At 55.3% G+C, this 23,547-nt stretch overlaps 3 protein-coding genes across 5 annotated transcripts in view; 1 reads left to right on the forward strand and 2 right to left on the reverse strand.

The window, feature by feature from the left end:
* ATP4A (ATPase H+/K+ transporting subunit alpha) overlaps positions 1-7,756 on the forward strand; it is an 83,058-nt gene extending 75,302 nt beyond the window's left edge. Inside the window, 15 exon segments of the mRNA XM_032488053.1 lie at positions 9-100; positions 102-119; positions 200-334; positions 804-996; positions 2,049-2,224; positions 2,694-2,830; positions 2,918-3,068; positions 3,164-3,332; positions 3,423-3,577; positions 4,700-4,823; positions 5,251-5,396; positions 6,252-6,385; positions 6,798-6,899; positions 6,992-7,083; positions 7,285-7,756. Coding sequence (XP_032343944.1) covers positions 9-100; positions 102-119; positions 200-334; positions 804-996; positions 2,049-2,224; positions 2,694-2,830; positions 2,918-3,068; positions 3,164-3,332; positions 3,423-3,577; positions 4,700-4,823; positions 5,251-5,396; positions 6,252-6,385; positions 6,798-6,899; positions 6,992-7,083; positions 7,285-7,313 — 1,853 coding nt within the window. The 3' untranslated portion in view covers positions 7,314-7,756.
* Positions 7,757-10,476: 2,720 nt separating this feature from the next.
* Positions 10,477-12,332, reverse strand: TMEM147 (transmembrane protein 147). Its single transcript, XM_006184403.3, has 7 exons — positions 12,154-12,332; positions 12,009-12,078; positions 11,410-11,469; positions 11,188-11,324; positions 10,966-11,050; positions 10,759-10,880; positions 10,477-10,676 (listed from the first exon to the last, which is right to left on the reverse strand). The coding sequence occupies exons 1-7, from the start codon at positions 12,228-12,230 to the stop codon at positions 10,553-10,555; spliced, it is 675 nt and encodes a 224-aa protein (XP_006184465.1). The 5' UTR covers positions 12,231-12,332; the 3' UTR covers positions 10,477-10,552.
* Positions 12,333-12,503: 171 nt separating this feature from the next.
* GAPDHS (glyceraldehyde-3-phosphate dehydrogenase, spermatogenic) lies at positions 12,504-22,710 on the reverse strand. Of its 3 annotated transcripts, none has more exons than XM_006184401.3 (11): positions 22,484-22,710; positions 19,767-19,929; positions 18,863-18,959; positions 18,578-18,684; positions 15,426-15,516; positions 15,226-15,344; positions 14,742-14,823; positions 14,292-14,443; positions 13,967-14,129; positions 12,823-12,920; positions 12,528-12,736 (listed from the first exon to the last, which is right to left on the reverse strand). In XM_006184401.3, the coding sequence occupies exons 1-11, from the start codon at positions 22,548-22,550 to the stop codon at positions 12,664-12,666; spliced, it is 1,212 nt and encodes a 403-aa protein (XP_006184463.1). In that variant the 5' UTR covers positions 22,551-22,710; the 3' UTR covers positions 12,528-12,663. The 3 variants fall into 3 exon arrangements, with proteins under 3 accessions (XP_032343990.1, XP_006184463.1, XP_032343989.1); XM_032488098.1 differs by lacking the exon at positions 22,484-22,710 and adding an exon at positions 21,961-22,128; XM_032488099.1 differs by lacking the exons at positions 13,967-14,129; positions 22,484-22,710 and adding an exon at positions 21,961-22,128 and having other exon boundaries at positions 12,504-12,736.
* Between the last annotated feature and the right edge of the window lie 837 nt (positions 22,711-23,547).

Raw genomic sequence — 23,547 nt, forward strand, 5'->3', positions numbered from 1 at the left:
ACCTCTAGGGCAGACGTTTGATCAGTCCTCGGAGACGTGGCGGGCACTGTGCCGCGTGCTCACCCTATGCAACCGCGCTGCCTTCAAGTCCGGCCAGGAACGCGGTGCCCGTGCCCAAGGTGAGAGCCCCGGGTGACTCGGGGGATCCCGAGAGCCTGGTACAGCCAGGATCGCCCCTGACCCTGGCCCTCTTTCCCAGCGCATCGTGATAGGAGACGCGTCCGAGACTGCGCTGCTCAAGTTCTCGGAGCTGACGCTGGGCAACTCCATGGGCTACCGCGAGCGCTTCCCCAAAGTCTGCGAGATCCCTTTCAACTCCACCAACAAGTTCCAGGTGTGCACCTGCCGCGGCCCCAGCCCAGTCCACAGCAAGCCCCGCCCACCATGGGCCCCTCCCACATTCAGCGCGGGCCTTCGGCTCGGCTTCGCTCTCAGTCCCCTCCCTCTCCACAGCCAAACCCCACCCACATCTCCTGTCCCGCCCACAGCCGAAGCCCACCGAGAGCTAGGGCGCTCCTCCGGCTCTCAGCTGTCAGGCCCTCGGTGGGAAGACGCTCCCAAACCAAAACCAGCCCCAGCTCAACTCCGGCCCTAATTCTGCCCATTCCCCACGCCCAGGCCCCTACCTCCGCCCCCAGGCCGGCCCCAATCCTCAGCCCCCAACAAGGACCTACCCAGCAAGCAAGCCCCTCACCCTGCATGGCCACCTGCCCCTCCCAAGGCTCTACGGGCAGCGCTGTCAGCCAAGCCCCGCCTCTCTCCCTTGACCTCGCCTACAACACCGCCTCCTCTCCCGCCCGCAGCTGTCCATCCACACACTGGAGGACCCACGCGACCTGAGGCACGTGCTTGTGATGAAGGGCGCCCCCGAGCGCGTGCTGGAGCGCTGTAGCTCCATCCTCATCAAGGGCCAGGAGCTGCCACTGGATGAGCAATGGCGCGAGGCCTTCCAGACTGCCTACCTCAGCCTGGGAGGCCTGGGTGAACGCGTCCTGGGTGAGATCCCCAAGCCGGCCGAGAGGGTGAACCCGTGTACAAGGAGGAGCTAGCACAGACCCTGCCCAGTGTTCATAGCCCAGCCTTGACCCTAATCTTACCCATCATTGGTTGACAGCTGACCCGCCCCAATCTGCACATTCATCTTTGACTTTCCATATCTCAGTCCTGAGCCCTGTCAGTTCCTACCTTGATTCAACCCATCCCAACCTGTGCTCACCTGGACCTTACCTATCCCAACCTGACCTGTGAACCCTTGATTTTTCCTAACTCTTGCCCCAACTGATCATCCACCTTTGCTTTCACCTCTGCCTTTCAGCGTCCTCCTTGTGATTCGTTGACCTTCCCCAGTCCCTGCCTCAACTCAAAACTTTCCCCAAGACTTTTCCTGGTCCTGACTCCTGACACTCCTCTCCCAGTTTTTGTCTTGACTCCTTAAACATCCCTAACCCTTGCCTTAACCCTGGAAGGCGCAAACCTGTGGTCCAGTTCTGCATCTTTACTTGGTGTGTGACATCTGGCAAGAAATGTCCCTTCTCTAAACCTGAGTTTCTTCATCTGCAAGATGAGGTTGCTAATAGCCTCACGGAGTGGTTGTGAGGATGGATTCAGATACAGTTGTTCCTCCAGCATCCACAGGAATTGATTCCTGGAACACCCACCACACTCCCCCACACCCTCACTCTACAGATACCAAAATCTGTGGTTGTTCAAATCTCTTATATGAAATGGTATAGTATTTGCATACAACTTTCTAATACCTAATACAATGTAAATGCTATGTAAGTGGTTGCCAGTGAGTGGCAAATTTGTTTTACTTTTTGAAATTTTCTGGAATTTTTTTCCAAATATTTTTGATCACAGTTGATTAAATCCATGGATGTGGAATCCAACCCCAGAGGGCCGACTGTAATGTGAATGAAGGATTCAGCACAGGATCAGGCATCCATAGGTGCTGGGTGTGAGGCACCTGGTTATCTTACTCATCAGCTGCCCTTGGTATGGAAGAGCCCACCCAGGATTCCTCTCTGACTTCCTTGTTTTCTGGTCAGGCTTCTGTCAGCTCTACCTGAATGAGAAGGACTACCCGCATGGCTATGCCTTCGACGTGGAGGCCATGAACTTTCCAACCAGTGGCCTGTGCTTTGCGGGACTCGTATCCATGATAGATCCACCTCGGGCCACCGTCCCTGACGCTGTGCTCAAGTGCCGCACAGCAGGCATCCGGGTATGCCACTGGGGAGAGGACCAGGCAGGGTGAGGACAGAGGATGGCAGTATTTGGGGATGAGGCACCCTGTGACAGAAACCCACCTGAAAATTGCTTGAACCACAAAAGCTATCTTGGTTCAAGAATTGAAAAGTTCTGGGGAATGAAGCTTCAGGTATAGCTGGATCCATGAGTGCAATGTCATTAAGAATTTGCCTTTCTCCACATCACAGCTCTGCTGGTTTTATTCTCAAGCAGTCCCTCCATTTAGGTGGATAAAGATGACCACCCTCCAGTAGCTCCAACTTACATCCCACCTCTTTAGCCACCCCCCACCCCAAGAAAAGAGTGCCTCTTTTGCAGTTGTATGAGATTGGGTCACATGTTCATCCCTGAACCAATCTCTGTGGCTAGGGTATGTCCACTGGGGAGGACAGTGAGAGTGGGCTGTCCTGAAGAGGTCAAGGGTCTGATGGTTCCCCCCACAGGTGATCATGGTGACGGGTGACCACCCCATCACAGCCAAGGCCATTGCAGCCAGCGTGGGCATCATTTCAGAAGGCAGTGAGACGGTGGAGGACATCGCTGCTCGCCTCCGTGTGCCTGTGGACCAGGTTAATCGGAAGTAAGCCCCCTTCAGCCCTCCCTGTGATTCTTCCCACACCCCATAGAGACTGAGGTTCCAGTGATCACTTCCTACCTCCTTCTCTAGGGATGCCCGTGCCTGTGTGATCAATGGCATGCAGCTGAAGGACATGGACCCATCAGAGCTGGTAGAAGCACTGCGTACCCACCCTGAGATGGTGTTTGCTCGTACCAGTCCCCAGCAGAAGCTGGTGATTGTGGAGAGCTGCCAGCGACTGGTGCGACCCTGCTCATGAAGCCAGGCAGGTGGGCTAGGCTGGCCCTGGGTTGCTCTCTCACTGACCACCCACCCACCTGTACCCACTGTTTGCAGGGTGCAATTGTGGCTGTGACAGGAGATGGTGTAAATGACTCCCCAGCCCTGAAGAAGGCAGACATCGGTGTGGCCATGGGCATTGCCGGCTCGGACGCTGCCAAAAATGCAGCCGACATGATCCTGCTGGATGACAACTTTGCCTCCATTGTGACAGGCGTGGAGCAGGGTCCGGGCCGGTCAGAGATGGGGGCAGGCAGTGTGGGCACAGGAGGAAGGGGGCTGCGAGAAGGCTGAGGTCCCTGCTGTACCCCCACAGGCCGGCTGATCTTTGACAACCTGAAAAAGTCCATCGCCTACACATTGACCAAGAACATCCCTGAACTGACACCGTACCTCATTTACATCACTGTCAGCGTGCCCCTGCCCCTCGGGTGCATCACCATCCTCTTCATAGAACTCTGTACCGACATCGTGAGTTTACAGTCCTGATGGCCCCACCCACACAGTGCCCAGAGACATATGCCCACAGGCACGTATGATGGACAGAGACCATTACGGACACAGTGATACAGACAGCCAGATGGGGACACACAGGCAGGTAGGAAGGTAGCCACGGACAGAATTACAGACATGGACACACAGGTGGACACTCAGGTAGGTATGGGCCGACTCATGGACACATGTGGACTCAGATATGGACACTTAAACAGAGATTTTAACAGACATAGAAATATGGCTAAACTTGGATCACAGACAGACATCCCTCAACAGACATGGACAGATAAAGAGTATCAGATAGACCCCAAGGCAGACAGACAGGAAAGAGCCACAGACACAGCCATGAATGCAGCCAGATGCACGGCCATGTCACAATGTATTTATTCAACAATGCTTACATGGTGTCTACTCTGGGCCAGTCACACATTTATTACTTTTTTCCTCATAACTACACTATGAGATGAACTTTATCTGTTTATCATCCCCATTTTACTGGTGAGATAATTGAGGCATAGACCAGTTGAACGGCTTGTCCCATGTCACAGCTGGGATTCAAGCCCAGGCAGTCGGTACACTCTGCTGCCACTCTGGTCACAAACAGATGTGGTGGGGGAGGGGGAGGAGGACACAGGTAGAGAGAGACAGAGACAGGGACACAGAGACACAGTCACAGAGAAAGAGACTAGAGATGGGAATAGAAAGAAGAGAGTAGGGGACAGAAAGAGAGTGCAGCAGGGAAACAGGCCGAGACCAGAGGACCCCAGAGAAGAAACAGACAGACAGGAAGGGGAAGGGGAGGAAGGGAGGGAGGAAGGCAGAGAAAGAGAACACATAATAGCTGAGATAAATGCAGATGTTCTGATGGAGATGGACACCAGGACAGATGTGGACACACATGTGGACTGGACATGCCAGCATTCCTGACAAAGGCCAGCTGGACTCAGGCTGTCCAGGCAGGTGTGGCTTTGTGGTCCTTGTGGGTCCTGCCTAACCTCAGTTCTGTCCCTGCCCTCTACTGTGGGTAGGGGGGCTCCAGGGTGTCTGGACAGGGGCCCAGGCAAACCCTCAACCCTGGTTCCTTCCCCTTGTGCCCAGTTCCCGTCTGTGTCCCTGGCATATGAGAAGGCCGAGAGTGACATCATGCACCTGCGTCCACGGAACCCGAAGCGTGACCGATTGGTCAACGAGCCCCTGGCTGCCTACTCCTACTTCCAGATCGGTGTGCACCCAGGGAGGCTGGGCTCTCTGGCAGGGCTGCATGGGTCTTTAACTGGGGCTCTGGCTTGTTCTGGATCTCAGTGCCTGTGTTTGACCCTGGTTCTCTGTCATTCTCTGAGACATGATTGTCTCTATGGTCTCTTGTGTCCCTTCCTGTCTTTGGCTTCATTCTCCAGACCTGGTCTCAGGATCAATGCCTCCTGTCTTTTGGGGGCTCTCTGGGTGTGTCTCTGTCCCTGACCCTCATGTCCCTGTTGCACTCTCTTGGAGTCCTTTTCTCTGTATCTCTTCCTCCATGTCTGTCACTATTTGTGTTCTCGTCTGTCTCCATGCCAGTTTCTGTGCTCCTGTCTCTGTGTGTGTGTCCCTGACCCTGCCTCTCTGTGTCTCCATCTCTGTCTCCCTGTGTCTCCCTGCCTGTCTCTCAGGTGCCATCCAGTCATTTGCCGGCTTCACTGACTACTTCACGGCCATGGCCCAGGAGGGCTGGTTCCCATTGCTGTGTGTGGGGCTGCGGCCACAGTGGGAGGACCACCACCTACAAGATCTGCAGGACAGCTATGGCCAGGAGTGGGTGAGCCCCTACCCTGCCCCATTCCATGAGTTCGTTTCCAATGCCACCCACCTTGAATGTGGCCCACACTCACTCCTCCACGTGTGATTAAGCTCAGCCAGAGCCTCCCAGACACCCAGGCTCTCTGCCAGCTCTGGGGTAAGGGGCCCTCGAGCTCCAAACTCCTGCTTCTGATGCCCCCGGCTGCAGATGGGTCCTCTCTGCCCTGCAAGCAACAGATCTCTGGTGTCAGATACTCTAGGGGTGGAACCTGTGTTTTAACCAGCTCTTCTGGGGATTCTGATGTGTGTTGAAGTTTGAATACCACCAATCTACTTCATAGGATTATTGGGAAGATTAAATAATACGTGTGAAACACTTGGTACCTGGAGCATAGTAAGTGTTCCTTACATAGCTAGCTGGTATATATAAAAATAGTTATATTGAAGAAATGGACTGAATAGTGGCTGCCCTTTTTAAATGAGGCATGTGCCTTTTTCCTCAAAGGACCACCTGGCCCACTTCATTCGTTTTTGCCATCTGCCAGGGCCTTGGAGTCACTGAACTTGGCAAATCCTGCCTCAGGATTCTGATTCCCTTCACAGGTGCCTCCTTTCTGGTGCCCAGGGAATTCTACATCCCTCTTTCCATTATGAAAGCAATTGGCCCAACCCACTGATTGCCCAGGCACTGACATCCAAGCTCTGCTAGACCAAGTTTCTAGGTCCCACACTCTGGAGTCCTGCAAACCTGGCAGATCCTGCATCTCTGTTCTCCCTGCACCCCAGCCTCAGAACATTTAGGGGTTCATGGCCCCAGGCCCCGAGAGGCTCTCTGCCTGGGCTCAGGCTGCTTTTGTTCCCTCCTGGCCCACAGACGTTCCGGCAGCGCCTGTACCAGCAGTATACCTGCTACACCGTGTTCTTCATCAGCATCGAGATGTGCCAGATTGCCGACGTCCTTATCCGCAAGACACGCCGCCTCTCTGCCTTCCAGCAGGGCTTCTTCAGGTGTCCCAGGCTGGGCCCAGCCCCAGCCCCAGCCCCACCCCATCCTGCCCTCCAAGCCCTGGTCCCAGCTCCCAGCAGATCCTGACCAGGGCTTACTGCAGCCGGCAAACACCAGTACTGGATGCCGGTGCCACGTGCTAGGATATCTTATCGACAGCTGGCCAACAGCTTCCACCATGGGCCTCTCAACTGGCCCCTCGATGTTGCATCAACTAAAGGGGTGATGCTGACAGGGCCGGCGTCCACTGTTGGAGAGGTTTGGGCTATGCCAGTGTTAAATGTTTAGAACATCTCCCTGCTGATGACATCTGACTTCCTTTGACTCAGTACCCTGATTTCCATCTGGTCCCCATGGCCTATCTTTGTCCTGAGACTGTCAGCCTGAGCCTGTCCCATCCTGCTCCACCTGCAGGAACAGGATCCTGGTTATTGCCATCGTGTTCCAGGTCTGCATTGGCTGCTTCCTATGCTACTGCCCCGGAATGCCCAACATCTTCAACTTCATGCCCATTCGGTGAGGTGTTGTGGGCTGTGAGAAGAGGGGTGGGCATGCAGGACACAGACGTGGGGATAGCTTTTACCTTGCCGTCTCGCCTGTGCCTTCAGGTACCAGTGGTGGCTGGTCCCCATGCCCTATGGCATCCTAATCTTCGTCTATGATGAGATCCGGAAACTTGGAGTCCGCTGTTGCCCAGGGAGTGAGTGTGGAGACCTGGGGTCTGGGGGTGGAGGGCTGGAACATTCTCAGAGCAGCCCTGACCTTTGATTTTCAATATTTGACCTCCAAGCCCTTGACCCTCCGTATCAAACCACCCCTGATCCATAAGCTCTGAGTCCCTGGCTCCCACCCCTGACCCGAATCCCCCCAGCACTGAGTCTCCTTTCTCTCTCTCTCCCAGGCTGGTGGGACCAGGAACTCTATTATTAGCGGGACCGCTGCCTCCAAGCCATCTTTGCACACACAGCAGTGGGGGCGGAGGTGGGGGGCACAAGGGACCCTCTGGACAGCTACCAAACATCTAAGCAGTCAAGAGCCCCAGCCCCACCTGTGTCTGCTCTTGCAGCCCATGGCAACTCAACCTTGAAGGGACCCTCCCCACTCCCCCTCCCCATCCTCAAGGGGCCCTCCTGGAGGAGCAGTCCCTAGACTCAGTCCTCTGGGCTGGCCTCAGGGAAGCCCCCACCAGAGGGGGAGGGGGCTTTGATGGGGAATGGGAGCTAGCAGCTCCTATGAGGTGGGTCTCTCCCTTGGGACTCCAGGCCAGTAAGAGGGCTGCCTGGGGGCTCTTCTTTAAGAACACACTCATGTCTGTGATAGTAATAAACCAGCTCACACTGACTGTTTTTATTTGGTGTCGGGCATCATCTTAAGTGTTTTTTCATGAGCCTCTTTTGTCTGCCAGAATCCTGCAACTTAGGGGCTCTGTTCCAGGCTGTAATCTCCAGTTCCTAGAACACAGTCTGGCACACAGTGGCTACTCAGTAAATGTTCCTTAGGGGAATGAATTCCCATTTCTTTGCCTAGGGTTACAGCATTTCAAGGCGAGCTGAATGTGACCACAGGCACCCTTCAGTATGGTGTCTTTAACCACCCCACTAGCTAACACCACCTCTGGGCTCTCCTTTCTCAGCACCCACTCTCCTTCTTTCCATCTCACGCAGCCCCCACCCTCTACCCTTCTCAGATGTCTCCACTCTGATTCCGCTTGCTCATGCCTTTGCAGCTGCACAGGGAGCCCCATCACCGGTCAGTCCCGACCCACTCCTGGAGGCTAAAGTCACAGGACCCCTGCTCACTACCCTCTCACCTAAAGTTAACCCTCCAACTACTGGAAACTCCCCTGTCCACACTGCCCCCAACTTTGCCAATCCTTTTCCCGGTCCCCTTTCTTGCCCCTCTTCCTCCTTCTTTGACAAGAGTCTCTGTGGCTGGACCCCAAGCTTCTCCTTCCTCTTCAGCAAGTCTCCCCACTCCCACCACCACTGGCCTGTTCTGCCTCTGTGGTGATGCCCACAGCTGTCTCCAGCCTACCCTGCATGTCCATGGGGACCCACACTGGTCTCTCCATCATCCTCCAAACCTGATCCCACCTACTGTCCCATCAGTGTGCTTCCTTCTCCCTGGGAAACAGTCCTCAGAGAGCTTACAACCCCAAACTTGTGTTACCCTGGACTCCTCCCTTACCTGTCATTTTCCTACCATCCATCACCCACCCCCACCCCATCCAGTGAAATAAAAACATAGACCACTGGTCACCACATCTCCACTCTGCTTCTAACCACCCTTCTACCTGTGCCAGCCCTGCCCTGCCCTGGTCCAGGCCTGGCCTTCTGGCCTCAGTCTCCCCATCTACACAGCAGCCATGGAGATCCTCCTAAAGCCAGAACTGACCATCCTTCCTCTGCCTAGAACTTTCCATGGTTCCCCACTGGCCCTAGTCAACTCTCCAGCCCAGCCTCAGAGCCTTCTGTGATCTGGCCCCTGTAGTCTCACAAGCCCCCTTGAACTCATTCCCACCAGTTCTTATGTTTCACTGGAAAGCCTAGGCCCCCTTTCTGACCTAAAGGCCCTGGACTCTGCCCTATTAATTCATCCTTTATGTCTCAGCTCACACATCCTCTCCTCCAGGGGAGACACAGTCCTCTCTTCCCATCAAAGCCCTGGTCATTGAGTCTAGCTCATCAGTCCTACCACTCCGACTGGGCTTCACCCATCACAATAGGGCCTGTGGGATCCCCACTACAGCCCCAACCACTCTGTTCTGTCTCCCTGAGCCCCACGAAAGCTGGGACTGTTTCAGACAGGTGGCCCCAGCAGGGAGCCTGGATCAGAGTCCCTGCTCAGCAGATAGTTGTTGAATAGTCATTTCTGCAAACTTCACTGTCCCAATGTGCACTAAGGTCTAGGTGGGGCACGGGATGGAGGAAAGCAATGCTATTACATATCCACCCACATGGGCTGGGGGAGCACCCATCTACTCCATTTTCATATCAAAGTCAAGGTGGCCTAACCATCACTCACTACTCCACTCCCAAGACACCTGTGGACCCTGTCTTGACTAGGAGCACTGAGGAGGGAGAGGGGTCAGATCGTCGTTGCCCCACCTGAGGGTAAATGCTCCCTCTGACAACACTGAGACTCATAGCAGGGCTGAACAGAGCTGTGCTTAGTGCTGTCCTAGGCCCAGGGGTAAAAACATTATGGCAGGACCCCAACAGCCTAGTGGAGGGAGGGGGCCCATGCCCTATTCCATGCCCTGGGGGATCCCACTGGGACCACCAGGGCTGGAGAGCACCTTCCAGGCTGGTAGGATCTGCATCAAGATGGAGCTGAAGCATGACATTCTTCTAACCCATTCCCCTCAGGGAGGGGAGAGAAAGGGGCAGGAAGCTGGCCCTACCAGACCTGCGAAGGGCTGGGGTGAGGAGGGTGGCATCCAGGACAACATTCAAATTGGTGGGCTCAACTGCTCTGCTACCAGGGGCAGCTGTCTCTGTTCTCTACCCTAAGACAACTCTGGCCAGGATTTAATCTGAGGGCCAAAGAACTGAGTCAGGGCACTGAGGACTTCAGAATTACCAAACAGGCCCTCAAGGGCAAAACCAAGGGTCAAGCGGCTTGGACTACTGCTGTGCAAGATGGAGCCCTAGATGGCTGCAAGCAAGGTAGGGTGAGCTAGTAAGACAGGGTTTCAGATAGATCCCCTTGGCTGCCATATAAAAGGTGGATGTGGGGCAGTTTGGGGCTAGGATCTAGGAGGTGACCAGCCAGGGAAGGGCCATGTGGGAGAGCACCAGGTTAAGGCTGTGAGGAGGAGCCCCCAAGAACTGTCTCTTGGGCTGTAGCTCCGCACTATCACCTATTCCCTGAGGGCCCTGGTCTCTGCCTCTGCTCCAAGACTGTCTTCTCCGAGCCCTTAGTCAACTTTGGGAAAACAAGGAGCCGTGGAACTGGTCTAGAAACACAGGACAAATCAGTGCTGGCTAGTTTTGCAGCTTGCCTACCTGGCTCCAAAGCCAAAACAAGGGCTTCTGGGACCCAGGTGAGCATAGTATTGGTAGACAGTTCCAGAGAGAAATAAAGGCAGAAACAACTTTCCAAACACTGTTTACTTCACTGAAACCTGGAGATAGGGAAAAGGTGTGTGAAAGTCTGGGACACCAAGCCTAGGAGTGCACATTGACAACAGAGACATACAGAGCCAGGGTGCTGAGGGCCAGCAGTCCTGTCACCACCGCTCGGGCCAGCAGTGCCGTCCAGCTGCCCAGGGAACAGAGGTGGACGAAGGTCCTGTGAGGAAACATCACAATGAGGGAGGGAGAATAGAAAATTCAACCCATTTGGACCCAGCCTCGAACCCCACCCAGCTCACTCCATGACAAAGGCCTTGTAGACGCTAAGGAACATCAGTAGGAGGACTGCCGGCCGGAAAGTGTGGTACAGGTCGTAGCGTGTTATCATCCACACCTGGGCAGATGCGACGATGTAATGGACCTGGAGGAAGGCAGGAGGTCAGGGCCAGGCCTCAGGAGTATAACCACCAGCAAAAAGGTGTGTGTGGGAAAGCAGAATTGCGTACCAGACTGATGTTGGAGTCAATGCTCATCTGGATGTATTTCCAGTCAAACTCAATGCCCCGAGCTCCAACCCAGAGGGGGATGCAGCTGAGGAAGGCAAAGGGAGGGATTCTCCAGTACCCAGACACCCTCAGCACCCAAAATCTGAGCCCCCACCCTCCAGCACCCCCCTGGAACCCAGGTGTCCTTTCTCAGGAATCTGGGCTCCAGGATGCTGCACACACCGGGACATAATGAGCTCGGCGGTGGCCCAGCCCAGGGCAGCAACCATGATCTTGTATTCCCCCTTGCCGGCATTCCGGGACATGACAAGGTTTAGGCCTATCAGGTCTGCCACATCCACGCTGGCCTTCATGAACTCCTGTGGGTCAGGTTGAGGCTTCAGTAAGCATGGGGGCCAGGGGGCCCCACTCCTGCGCTCCCTCCCCCTTCCTTGCCCCACTCACCCCAATGAAATCATAGATGCCGCCTTCCCAGGTGGGAAAGAAAGTGGCCAGGAACAGCATCTGAGACCAGAAAACAGAGAGGTCACCTTAAGGTGAGGGAGATCAACCACGTGGGTTTTATGGGAAGTTAGTGTGTATGTGGAAAGCAGAACACTGAGGTTCTGTGGGGCCACGTAGAAGAGGGACCAAAGCATGGGGGAAAGACGGCAGGAGCAGGGGAGATTGTGGGTAGAGGCTTGGCAGTTTGGGTTCTGTGGTGAGCCCAGCAGGGTATGAGGGTCAGGCCTGGAGGTGCCAGGGCTGGATATCTACCAGGGCTGTGGTAGCAGTGCCGGTGGAGCCTTGGGGGTTAGTTGGCGGCTCTTAACAGTATCCAAACCCCTCTTAACCATACAACTGAATGTTCTCAATTTTACTAAACGTACAATATAGAAGTTGCTTGGGGACCTCTCCTCAGGTTCCAGCCCTTCCAAGCTCGGCTCCCGCAGGTATTTTGGAGTGACCCCGCGCCTAGTGCCCCACCTAGGGGGTCTGGGCAGCGAGGGGGGGCGGAGCCCCGGGTCTGGCAAGCCCTCGCCTGGTACAGCTGGCGCCCTCACCTTACACAGCTGCACGAAGAGGTAGGTGACCCCGGCCTGGACGCACTTCCAGAAGGCGTTGTACTCTGACCTGCAGGAGCGGGCGGTGAGGGGTGGGCCCGGCCCGCACCGCCCCCCCACCGCCCCGCAGCTGCCGGGCACTCACAGGCCGCTGCACTTGTAGGTGATGAAGTAGGGGAAGTAGGCCAGGGCGAAGCAGTTTCCGAAGTGGAACAGCGTCATAGCGCCGGCCGCCCGGCCCGCCGGAGCGCGCCTCTCAGCCTTGGCGGCCTGGCGCCCACCTGCCTCCACCGCGGCCCGCGCGGCCTTCTGGGAGCAGGAGTCCGCGGCGCCGGCGCGATGACGTCACGGGGCTCCGCCGCGGCGCCGAGGGCGGCCCGCAGTCTTGGGCCCCGTGCCCCGCGCCCCGCAGGAGCCGGGCTCGGGATCCAGGCGCCCAGGCCGAACGCGCGGGTCGAGCGAGCAAGTGCGGCGCAGAGACACGGGGCGCAACTGTGAGCACTCTGGGTTTTTATTTCACCGTTGGCCTAGCGGCGCAGGCCCCTCGCGCGGGACGCCCACCTTTCTGGGGGGAAGCAGGGGCAGCTGAGGGCAGGGACAGGAGGGACAGGTTCTGGCCCGGGAGCATAGGGTAGCAGAGGCGGTCCAGCCCGCTTCACTTGTCTCGGTTGAACATGTAGCGGAGGAGGTCCACCACCCGATGACTGTAGCCATATTCGTTGTCGTACCTGGGGAGGGAGGGAGGGGGGTCAGGGGATGCCTCCTGACCCCCTAGTCTCCCCCAGTGTCCTCTGATCTCTTCATTTCCCCTTACCAGGAAATGAGCTTGACGAAGTTGTCGTTGAGCGCGATGCCGGCCTTAGCATCGAAGATAGACGAATGGGTATCGCCAATAAAGTCCGTGGACACGACCTGGGGGTCAGAATTTCAAAGATAATAGTGAGTTACAGAGCAAGGACCTCCGGGAGCTCAAGCTCTGACTCTTGGGCACAATGTCTATCCATTTATCTATAGTATGTAATAGAGCCCGACTGTGTCCAGGTTCTAGGGGACAGGGTATGAGGAAGACACAGGGGATTTGCAGGGGGCGGGGTAGGGCGGCGGGCACTGGCCAAGGGGCACAGACCACAAACAGCCTCTGATGCTCCACCAATGGAGATCACTTCCTGGGAATAATGCACTTGGAATGGGTCAGCAAGGAGGCCCTCCCTGAGAAGAGGCAGTGAGTCTGGCTCTGGTTGGCTGGGAGGATCTCGTCAACTCCAGCCTTCAGCATAGTCTAAGCTGGAGGGAGCTCAGCACAGAGGCCCTGGGGGTTTGGCCCTAGCATGGTGGGAGGGCCACAGGAAGGTTTTAAGCAGTGGGGTTGATGTGATCTGATTTCTTGAAGAGAACCTAGCAGCTGTGTGAGGGTGGACCTTCAGGACCTGAAACGGAGACAGCACCAAGGTGGACATACAGAGATGGCACTACTGGGAGCAAAGGGATGGTGACATCCATTCCTCACAGGGAGGGCTTCTGGCCATGGCCTGCCCCGAGCAAGTACTGACAAGTGGGAGCCCTTGTCACTAAGCTTGCATTGAGCACCTGATGTGTGCCAGGCCCTAGGAAGACAGCTGGAGCTACAGAAGTGAAAAGAGAGTCCCGAAGTCCCTTCTTTCTCAGAGTGCACATGCTAGCAGGGCCAACAGTGACTCAGAAATGATGTTTCAGATAAGGAGAAGGGCCACAAAAAGAACATCTCTCTGAGGTGCGAGGCTGAAGTAGCGACTTGGAGGAGGGGAGGGAAGACTATGTGGCCACCTGGGGAGAAGCTTTCCAGGCCAAAGGGGCAGCAATTGTGAAGACCCCGAGGCAGGGAGATCTGACCTTCCCAGCCCTGCAGTTCCTTGGCAAGTGGAAAATCACGCTCCCTCCCCAGAGGTCTCCTTCCAGGGTCCCCTCGCCTTAGCCCCTACCTCATCCTCAGTGTAGGCAAGGATGCCATCCATGGGCCCTTTGGCTGCTTCTTTTATGGCCTCCTTGATGGCTGAGTACTGGGTAGGCTGGGCCAGGCGACAGGTCAGGTCCACAACAGACACATCTGGGGTTGGCACTCTGAATGCCATTCCTGTCAGCTTCCTGGAGAATCCCACATCAGGGGTGGGAATCAGAACCCAGGGAATTCTCCATCATCTGCCTTTGTCTCTGCTTTCCCCTCAGTAGACACCTCAAGGATTAGGGGCCCGTCCAGTCCTCCTGGGGTATGTCCCCTACCCTGGTTGCACCCTTGTGCCCTCCTACCCTTTGAGGTCTGGGATGACATTGCCCACAGCCTTGGCAGCCCCTGTGGAGGCTGGGATGATGTTCTGGTGGGCGCCTCGCCCATCTCGCCAGGCCTTCTTCAATGGACCATCCACTGTCTTCTGGGTGGCAGTGTAGGAATGGACTGTGGTCTTGAGGAAGAAGAGAGCCGAGGTGAGGCCTTCTGGCTCCTAAGCTCCTATGCCTCTTTCCCAGGCCCAGGGTGGTGACCCAGGGGTGGAGGTTGGCAGGGCCACCACCACCAGTCAGGAGGGGCACATGCAGGCAGGGTCCAGCTTTTGTGAGTTGCACAGAGTTTTAAAAGACTTCATCACTGGTGGACCTCTCCTCCCCAAACCAGTGTCTCCCTATTAACTCCACATACCAAGTCCTGGGAAGAAGAGGTACAGTTTCCCAGCCACCCCTTCTGCCCACCTTGCCCCAACTCACCATCAGCCCTTCCACAATCCCAAATCGCTCGTGGATGACCTTGGCGAGGGGTGCCAGGCAGTTGGTGGTGCAGGATGCGTTGCTGAAACAGCCCAGATGTGCGATTGCACTGTGAGGCAAGTCATAGGGCCACCCCTCCCTGCTACCTGGCTTTCAGGGTTTGCACTCAGGCTTGGTTTTGTGAAAAGTTGGGATGGGGATGAGGGATCACTGGGGATGCCTGCAGACTGAAGGAAGCACTGCAGCTGGGGGAAGCTCCCCAAGCGTGTTCTCCAGAAGTCCTGCATTTCTAGCAGATGGTTTTTGGGCAGTGTTAACAAGATGGCTGTTAAGACTTTGAGAAGGAGAAGTGGACTGATGTGCAAAAAGCACCAGGGGCCGATTGGGAGTGGGAGTGGGAAGGATGAATCAGACCATTCCCCAGCGCAGGCTGGCCTGTCCTCCGGGCACCACCCACACACTGCAGAATGCTGCTGCCCATTACCTGACAATTTTCATGGAGCCTGGGTTATAGTCCTTTTCGTTCACCCCCATGACAAACATGGGTGCATCCGGAGAGGGTGCACAGATGACCACACGGAGGGCACCTGCCTCGATGTGGGGCTAGGGAAGGAGCACAGGCGTCATGAGGTGCTTCCAGTGCCACACCCCCCAACCAGCCCTGGGCACGTCTCCCCCACTTACTGAAGTTTCCTCTAAGGACAGGTACACGCCTGTGGCCTCCACCACAAAGGGGCTCCCGACAGACTTCCAGGGGATATCTTTGGGCTGCTTGCTGTGGAGAGGTGGCAGCGCCGTGGTCAGTCTCTCCCCTGCAGGGCCTTGCCTTCATAGTCCGTGGCTTTCATAGTCATTTGAAAGGCTGACACCTTCCTTCCTCGCCGTCTGTCCCCTGCCCCCCACACACACCTAGCTACCCCAGATGGGTTCAGCCCTGCGGGTCTTGCCTTTCATCACAACCCCTTTGCTAGGTCACTTCTCTTTTCTTGGCTGTACCACTCCAGCTATGCCTGGGTACAAGCTGCCACCTCCCCAGCTCAGGCCTCAACCCTACCCAGGGAACCATCTTGACTACTCCCAGCCAGGTCAGGCCCTTTCTACATATGCTGCCCAGAATGCAGACCACGGGAGGGCGAGGCCCGCCCTGCCGCTCCTGGCGGCCTCATCATAGCCCTCCTAGCCCCTCTTGTCTTTACTGCCCAGCTCCTACAACAGGGGTCCTGCTGCCAGAGGCCGGGTGAGTCCCTGAAGACAGACTCCACACCCAGAGAATGGTACACTCAGGGAGACTGAAGCCTTGAGGAAGCCCTTGGGCCAGCAGTGGCCAGTGGTTTATACTGGAAAGGTGAAGGAGGTTTGCTGTTTCCTGTTTTAGAAATAAACATTTTTACTTGATATCAAATGTTTGTGTTTGAGACATATTGAAGGGAGGGTATCGCTCAGTGGTAGAGTGCATGCTGAGCATGCACGAGGTCCTGGGTTCAATCCCCAAGACCTCCATGGAGAAAGTAAATAAATAAGTAAACAAACAAACCAACCTCACTACCTACGCCTGCAAAAAAAAAAAAAAATCCTGAAACATATTAAACATCTAGTATTGCTGTTTTCCACTTGGCTTTAGCAAATGAACAATAAGTGAATAAACTGTGTACTGGCTTTTTCCCTCACAGGGTTTAGCACAACTGCAATATTTGCTTTTGTGACTATTTGTTAGTGTCTGTCTCATCTTCTGGACCACTCCATGGCAGCAGGGCTGGGTCTGCTCCCTCCAGAGGGGTTCAATCACTACTTCTGGAGTTTTTTTTTTTTTTTTTTTTCATTAGCCATCCTGCACATGTTACTGAACACCTGCCGTGTGCCCACGTTCTAAGTGCTTTACCTGTATTGAACTCATTTGACCTTGATGACCTGAGGAGTTAGTATTGTTAACATTGGCATTTTTCAGAGGAGCCAGGGCAGAGGTGGAGAGGAGGAGGCAGAGTGGGCTGGGTGCGCAGGTGGGCTGGCCCCAAGGCCTATGCATGAGCAGCCCCCTCTCTTCTCCCTGGGCCACCACACATGGTTCTTCTCACTCCCTGTTCGTCTGCTCTCAGGTCCCAGTTTTCATCATCTGACCCAACTAGCTCTTCTCTGATGCATCCCATTTCCTGCCTTCCAAGTAGGGGGAAGGCTTTTCAGCAGGTTCCTCTGTAGCAGTTGAGCGGGCATGGGGCAAAGAGTCAGCCCCAGGAGGCCCCAGCCCCTTCCCCTGGGCTGTCAGGGGCCCTGGCCTCCTGCCGGGGCCTGTTTGGAGGATTCTCTTCATTCATCAAGGAAGTGCTGAGTCTACCCAGAGGCAAGCCTGCACCTTGCGGGTGCCAGAGCAACACTGGTGCCGCAAACTGACAGGGCCCTCCCTGCCAGGAGGCTCGGCCTTGTGGGAAAATGTCCTTCCTGGTGCTCCCCACATACCTCCAGCCCTGCTCCCTGCCACGGTTGTGGTCAGTATCGCCAGCATCCTCATCCAGTACACGAGGAACCCGAGGCTCAGGGAAGTTCATTCCCTTGCCCAGGGTCACCTGACTAGAAAGAGTGGAGCAGGGTAAAGTACACACACAGTGCAGCTTGTGCTGACTGCCTGGAGGACACCTGCATCCTGTGGGGGAGAGGGGCAAGGGACCGCTGCAGTCCCCAAAGAAGGCAGCACCTGAGAGGGGCACACTCTGAGGGAAGCTGTGTAGGGATGGGGCAGAGTGGGGAGAATGCCCTGGGTGGCAGGAATGCTGGTGCCCAGGCTGAGGAAGCAAAGGACATAGTATGTCTGAGTAGTGACTGCTGTGCTGGAACTTGGCATTGTTTTTGGAGTCGTGATTTCAGATTTGGGTCCAGCAGTTTCTCCCGTTCTCACTGACTCTCCAGACCCTGCCTCCACCCATACCTGACCAGCTCGCCACAAACAAGTAATGGGGCGGAGGGTGGACCTGCTGGGAGTAGTGCTGGGACGGCAGCAGATCTCGCCTGGGGCTGGAGAAAGCTCCCGAGCACATGTGTGCGAGCGTGCGTAAGATCGGAGGCAGCCACAGAGCCAGCAGTGGCGGATATACATTGGAAAGATAAAGTCAGGTTACGATTTCCCCTTTTATACATTTTTTTGGTATCATGAAAATGTTCCTATTTGAAGCATATTAAACATCTAATGTTATTGCTTTTAACTTACAGATTCTAAACATATCTTTAAATGAAGGAGGAGTTTTTCAGTGAGAACAATGTCGAGTGAGTCCTAAAAAGAGGTGTTGGTGCAGGGTCCCAGGAGGTTGATGGCCAGTGTGGCTGAGGTAACATGGAGAGGCTGGGGAATGGGGCATGTGGTTCGTGGGGGGCCCCGTCAGCAGCTGGGGTTTATTTGTGGGAGGCCACTGGAGAATTTAAACAGGGGAGTAACCAGACCCAGTTGATGTTTTAAAAGGCCTCTGTGGCTGCTCCATGGGAACCGAGTAGAAGGAGCTGGCTGGATAGCAATGCCGTTTCCTGGGCAGGGAGGTGAATAGATTTAAGGGTTGAAAGATAATCAGGAGTTGAATTTTAGACAAGTGGAGTTGATATGCCTGTGAGAAAACATGCACGTGTGTGTTGAAGCATTTTGAGTACACTGGGGCATTTTTCTAGATTAGTGCATCTTAACAATTCTAGGGATCAGGAACTTCTCTGAGGCCCCTTTTCCAAACCAGTACCCAGAGGTGTGTGCACACAATTTAGGGGGGTTATGAAGCCCACGTGAAAGGCTGGAATCCCATTCCGGTCATCCTGACACCCCCTGCGGCAGTACGTTACAGGCTTGCATCAGACAGCACCCTTACCTCTGGAAGACACTGATTTCATTGTTATCCACGACCAGCTGTCCATTCCTGTATTCCACACTCCCCTTGTATTGGCCGTGGGTGGAGTCATACTTAAACATGTACACCTGCAGGAGACAGAATGGCTCCTAGTCTTGGGGGTGGGGGGGAAATGAGCATCCCCAGGTAGTCCCCACCTTGGTGAAAGTTCCACATTGCAGCTGGGAGCCTTCCACAGAGCTCCCCTGAACCTGCTCCCCACCCAGGTCCCACTCTTCCCCATCCCACCCTTTGTCTGCTGCTCACCATGTATTCTGGGTCAATGAATGGGTCATTCACTGCGACCACCTTAACGCCCTTCTCCATGCAGGCACGCAGCACCAGGCGGCCAATGCGTCCAAATCTGTCCAGGGACAAGGGTTGTGGGGGTTGTCCTCAGAACTCTCAGCCAGCAGGCAGAGGGGAGGACAGAAGAGAAGAGGGTAATGGAAAGGAGGCCCATTCAATGGGACTGGGTGGAATTTCTCAGTCTGAGGGAAGAAGGCAACGAGCTCTGCATGGGCCACTGTCATCCTGCCCAGGTGGCCTTGCCAGCCTTGTCAGTGTTTTTTGTGCTTCCTCTCTCTGTCCATTCTCCACCCCTATTCATGACCTTTTAGCTTGATGGGTCGTGTAGAACTTCAGGTCAGATTAAATCTCTTGGCCTGAAAACCTCCACAGCTCTCTGTCAGTAAAATCAGATCCAGACTCTTACTGTGGCCTACCAGGGCCCTGCTGGCTCTCCACCGCCCTCCCCGCTTCTGCCTTGCTTGTGCCACACCAGCCATGCTGACTTCCTGCCTGTCCTTAGAACACTGGAGCTGCCACCTACACCCCAGAGCCATTGCTTGCTGCACAGCTGTCACTCAGGCCTCACTCCAGTGTCCCCTCCCAGAGGCCTTGCCTGACTCCCCAGCTAGCACTGCCCTCTCCGGTCTGCCTATACCCCTGAGTTCCATACTGCTCATCACCGAGCTGTCATGTTCCTTATTTGCTGTCTTCCCACCAGAATGTGAGCGGAGGGTGGAGCCCTGTCTACCTTTTCCCGTGTTTCTCTCAGATGCGCGGGGTGAAAGCACTGGTGAGAAATGTGGAGATGCCCTAGTCAGTAATGGACAAGAGGCTGGGCCCTAAAGCTTCAGGAATGGCTCAGGGGCCAGGGACAACTCACCCATTGATGCCGACGGTCAGCTTCCGAGCCACAGAAACCTTCTTAGGTGGAAGAGGTGGAATTTCCTCCTTGATTTGCTGGGGCTGGGGCTCGGGCTGGGGCTGGAGCTGGGGCTGGGGCTCTGCCTCAACCCTGGGCTCAGGTGGGGGTGGTGCTCTGGTCACTGTTGGGAGTGGGGGAGAGAGGCCACGAGCTGTACCATCATCACAGTGACAGAATGAACCATCTTTGCCTCCTAGAACCTGTTGCTGGCTCCTGGCCCTAGTGGCCAACCATCTAGCCCAGTGTGTCCTGTACCTACCTCATCCATAGAATGAGCAGGGGGTGGGCTTGCTTTAAAATATCAATGCCAGGGCCTCTTCCCTGGAGATCCCAACTCACTGGGTATGTATTTTAACAACTGCTCTGTGCCTCAGTTTCCTCCTCTGTAAAATGGAGGTGATAATAGTGCTCCCAGAGGGTCACTGTGAGGGTTAAATGAGGTAATATATGTAATCTTATGATGGAGTCTAGGAAGCATTCCATATACATTAGTATTTCAAAGATCAGTTCCCAGACTTGTCTGATAATTGATCTAGCCTAGTGGTTCCCAAGCTGTTCTGGTAAGAATCACCAGGGAGGCCTCTTTCTAGGGAATCTGGCTCAGTGGGTCTGTACTGAGGCCCAGGAATCCTGTTTCTAACAAGCACTCCAGGTGATTCTTACCTTTACAAAGTGTAGGGAGCAGGTCTGTCATAAAAAATGGAAACCCGTATCAGCCTCTGCCTCTCCAGACACACACTTCCCCTTCCATCCTGCGTTGAAAACCACCTGTGCTTGAAGCTATGCTACCTGGGCTACAGATGAGGGCTTGAAGAGAGGAGGAGAGATGTGGTGGAGACCGCAGTCAGGGGGCCTGGCTGGCAAGAGGGTTTCAAGCTGGGGATCAGGCCTGGGTGTCCACCCCAGCTCAGCCACCTGCCAGCTGTGTGGTTGTGGGCAAGTTAATGAACCTCTCTGGCCTATTTCCTGGTGTCACATCCAACCCTCCACCTGGGGGCTACAGTGAGGACTCAGTGAGATTTCAAGGCCCAGATGGTGCTGATTTTAATAGAAAGGAGAAAGCCTGACATTAGGAGTATTCCTGAAGAAAAGGAGAGGGAAGGGTTGGAGAGAGGCTGGAGAGTGAAGGTAGGAGTCGTGTTTGGCACCAGAATCGGCATCTGGGAGGGAGTGGGGTTAGGAGCTGGTTGTCAGCTGGCCTGTCTCTTTCCCTGACCTCTCCAGGCTGCCACAGGCCTTGTGGCCTGAGGCTGGGCTGTGAGTGTTTCCAGTGACACTATAGGTTCACAAAAGTATTAGTTTTTATTGGTGGTAGCAACCTTGTGGTTACTGGTGACCTTAAGAATGTATTCCTTGGGGTTCTGTTTCTGCTATTATGAAAAGGGGTGATCTGTCTCTATGGGTTAAGAGTGGGGATCTGAGCCCTCAGTGACTTTTCAAAAGGAAACTCAGGTGGTCCTCCTCTCTTGACTTCCCCCAGCCTCCCTTCTCCCCTCTGCTCCAGGGTAGGGTACGGGGGCTGGAGGAGAGCTGCTGCTCTGGGAAGGAAGGGCCCAGAGGAGCTTCAGTGATGAAGCATCACCTGGTTGGTGAAACACGGGTGCAGGCGTGCTCTCTACCAATTATAGTGATGCTCCCATTTCCTGGGTGCCACCACTGTCTAGGTGCTGTGCTGAGAGCTCTTCACCTGCATCAGCTCACTGAATCCTCTGAGGCATGCCCTATAAACCTACTTTACAGAGGGGAAACCGAGGCCCGAGGCCACTGAGCCAGTGATGAGCAGGGAGGGGATTCAAGACCCACAACCGTTAACCTGCCTGCTGCTGCGGCTTCCGGAACCTCCCGGACTCTGGAGCCCTGACCGAGCCCAAGCACGCCCACCCCTGCGGTGCGTAGACTTCCCACCTGCCTCGCCTGCCTGCCGCCACTGAGGCCGCCGAAGGCTTGGGTTTGTCTGGCAGGAGTGTGTGTGCGCACCTCTGGCAGGGGGAGGCAGGGCTGCCCTGTGGCTGAGAGCAGGGACTCCGAGTCCCAGCTCCACTATTCCCGCGCTGAGACCCAGGGACATGCTTTGTGTCCTCTTACCTCTGGTGGCCGCTCTGTAAAATGGGAACACTAAACGCTGGCCTGCGAGGTTTCATTGAACGCATACCTGTAAAGAGCTCGGCGCGGCCCTGGGCGCAAGCGTCCTCGCTGTGTGCAATCCAGAGAGGACAAAGTCTACCAGCCCTCAAGCGACCCATTCGCGCTGCTACCCAGCAGCAGCATTTTATGTGAAATCTCGCTCCCGAGGTTCTTCACCGCCCGGAGACTGTCCTCAGAGGTGCCTCCTAGTAAACCTGGCTCCAATCTCCGTCCCGCCCCGGCTTCTATCCTTCCTCGCAAAGCCCGCCCTCGGGGCGGGGTCCCGGTCCCCTCCACCAATTCCACAGAGAACATTTTGCCCCAAACCGGGTGGTAAGGAGGGTGAAGCAGGAGGGAGCGAGGGGCAGGGGCTCCAGGGGGAAGAGTCCCGGCGGGCTGGCCGGCGGCTGCCCGCCCCGCGCCTCCTGCCCGGCTCCTGGCGGGAGGATACCACTGGTGCGCACGCTCGCCGGCGGGGCGCGCATCTGGGGACAGGTGGTCCCCGACCGCCCTTCTAACCGTCCCCGGGGTCACTCCGCCGCCTCCCTCACCCGGGCATGGCTGTCGCAGTAGCTGGACAACGGTGACATTGGTGAGGACGATGTCGCGTTTCGACATGGCCTCCTAAGATTTCATGGCCCGGCCGCCCCGGCACCCGGCGCGTTGTTACTGCAAGACCGGTATTTCTTGCTGTGGCGTCACTGTGCCCAGTGACGTCACAGAGGCGGCTGTGCGAAGGCGTGTCCCAGTCGAGGCGTGTGACGTCTGCATGCCGTGCACCACAGTTCCAAGGCGACCACTGGTATCAGGAATGGAATCCAACTTTTTATGCTGATCCTCAAAGCCCTTTCTCTGTCTCTGTCTCTTCTTAGGCACACTGGCCCCGTGCTGTTCTCCACCCTCCTCAGGAGTTACCCTAGCTGTTTCCTTTTGCCTGGAAGCCCTGCCAATGCCTTTCCTTCGCTGCCTCTTGCGTTCCTTCAGGAGCCACCCTTTAAGAGAGGCCCTCTGGACTCCCCATTTAAAATTCTCTCCTCTCTCAGTCACTCTCTGCCATCATCCCCACTCCCTCCATCTACCCATCTTCCAGGAAGCCTCATCTGACTTCCCATCCTGGGTTAGATGTTTCAATGTGCAAAACTACTCTAGGGTTACACTCTATATTTTGATTTTCCTCACAGCATGTGTCTCTAAAAATCATCTTGTTTATTTGTTTTCTTGCCCATTGCCTCTGCCCACCAGACTGTAAGCTCTGGGAGGACAGAGTGCTTGTCTGCCTTCATCACTTTTATATCCTGTTGACTAGAAGAGTATTTGGCACTTAAAAAGTTGTTTGCTCAGTAAATACTACCAGAGTGAGTAAATAAATGTCACCTCCTGAGGTTTCTTCTCATCTCTAGTCTTAGAGTAACCCTCAAGTCCTGTCTGATATCCCCCAGCACCCTGTTCTTTTCCTCATGGCTTTTCAGGTAGTTTGCTGTGATCTTGGTTTACTTGTTCAGTGCCTCCCTTTTGAGCTGTCTTTTCCGTTTAGTTCGCCATTGGGCCTCCAGCCCCTTGAACTGTGTCTGACACCAAGCAGGCTTTCCATGAACATTTGGGGAAGAACAGATGG

This window comes from Camelus ferus, chromosome 9, assembly GCF_009834535.1.
Source record: "Camelus ferus isolate YT-003-E chromosome 9, BCGSAC_Cfer_1.0, whole genome shotgun sequence".
In the NCBI taxonomy this organism is placed as follows: Eukaryota; Metazoa; Chordata; class Mammalia; order Artiodactyla; family Camelidae; genus Camelus; species Camelus ferus.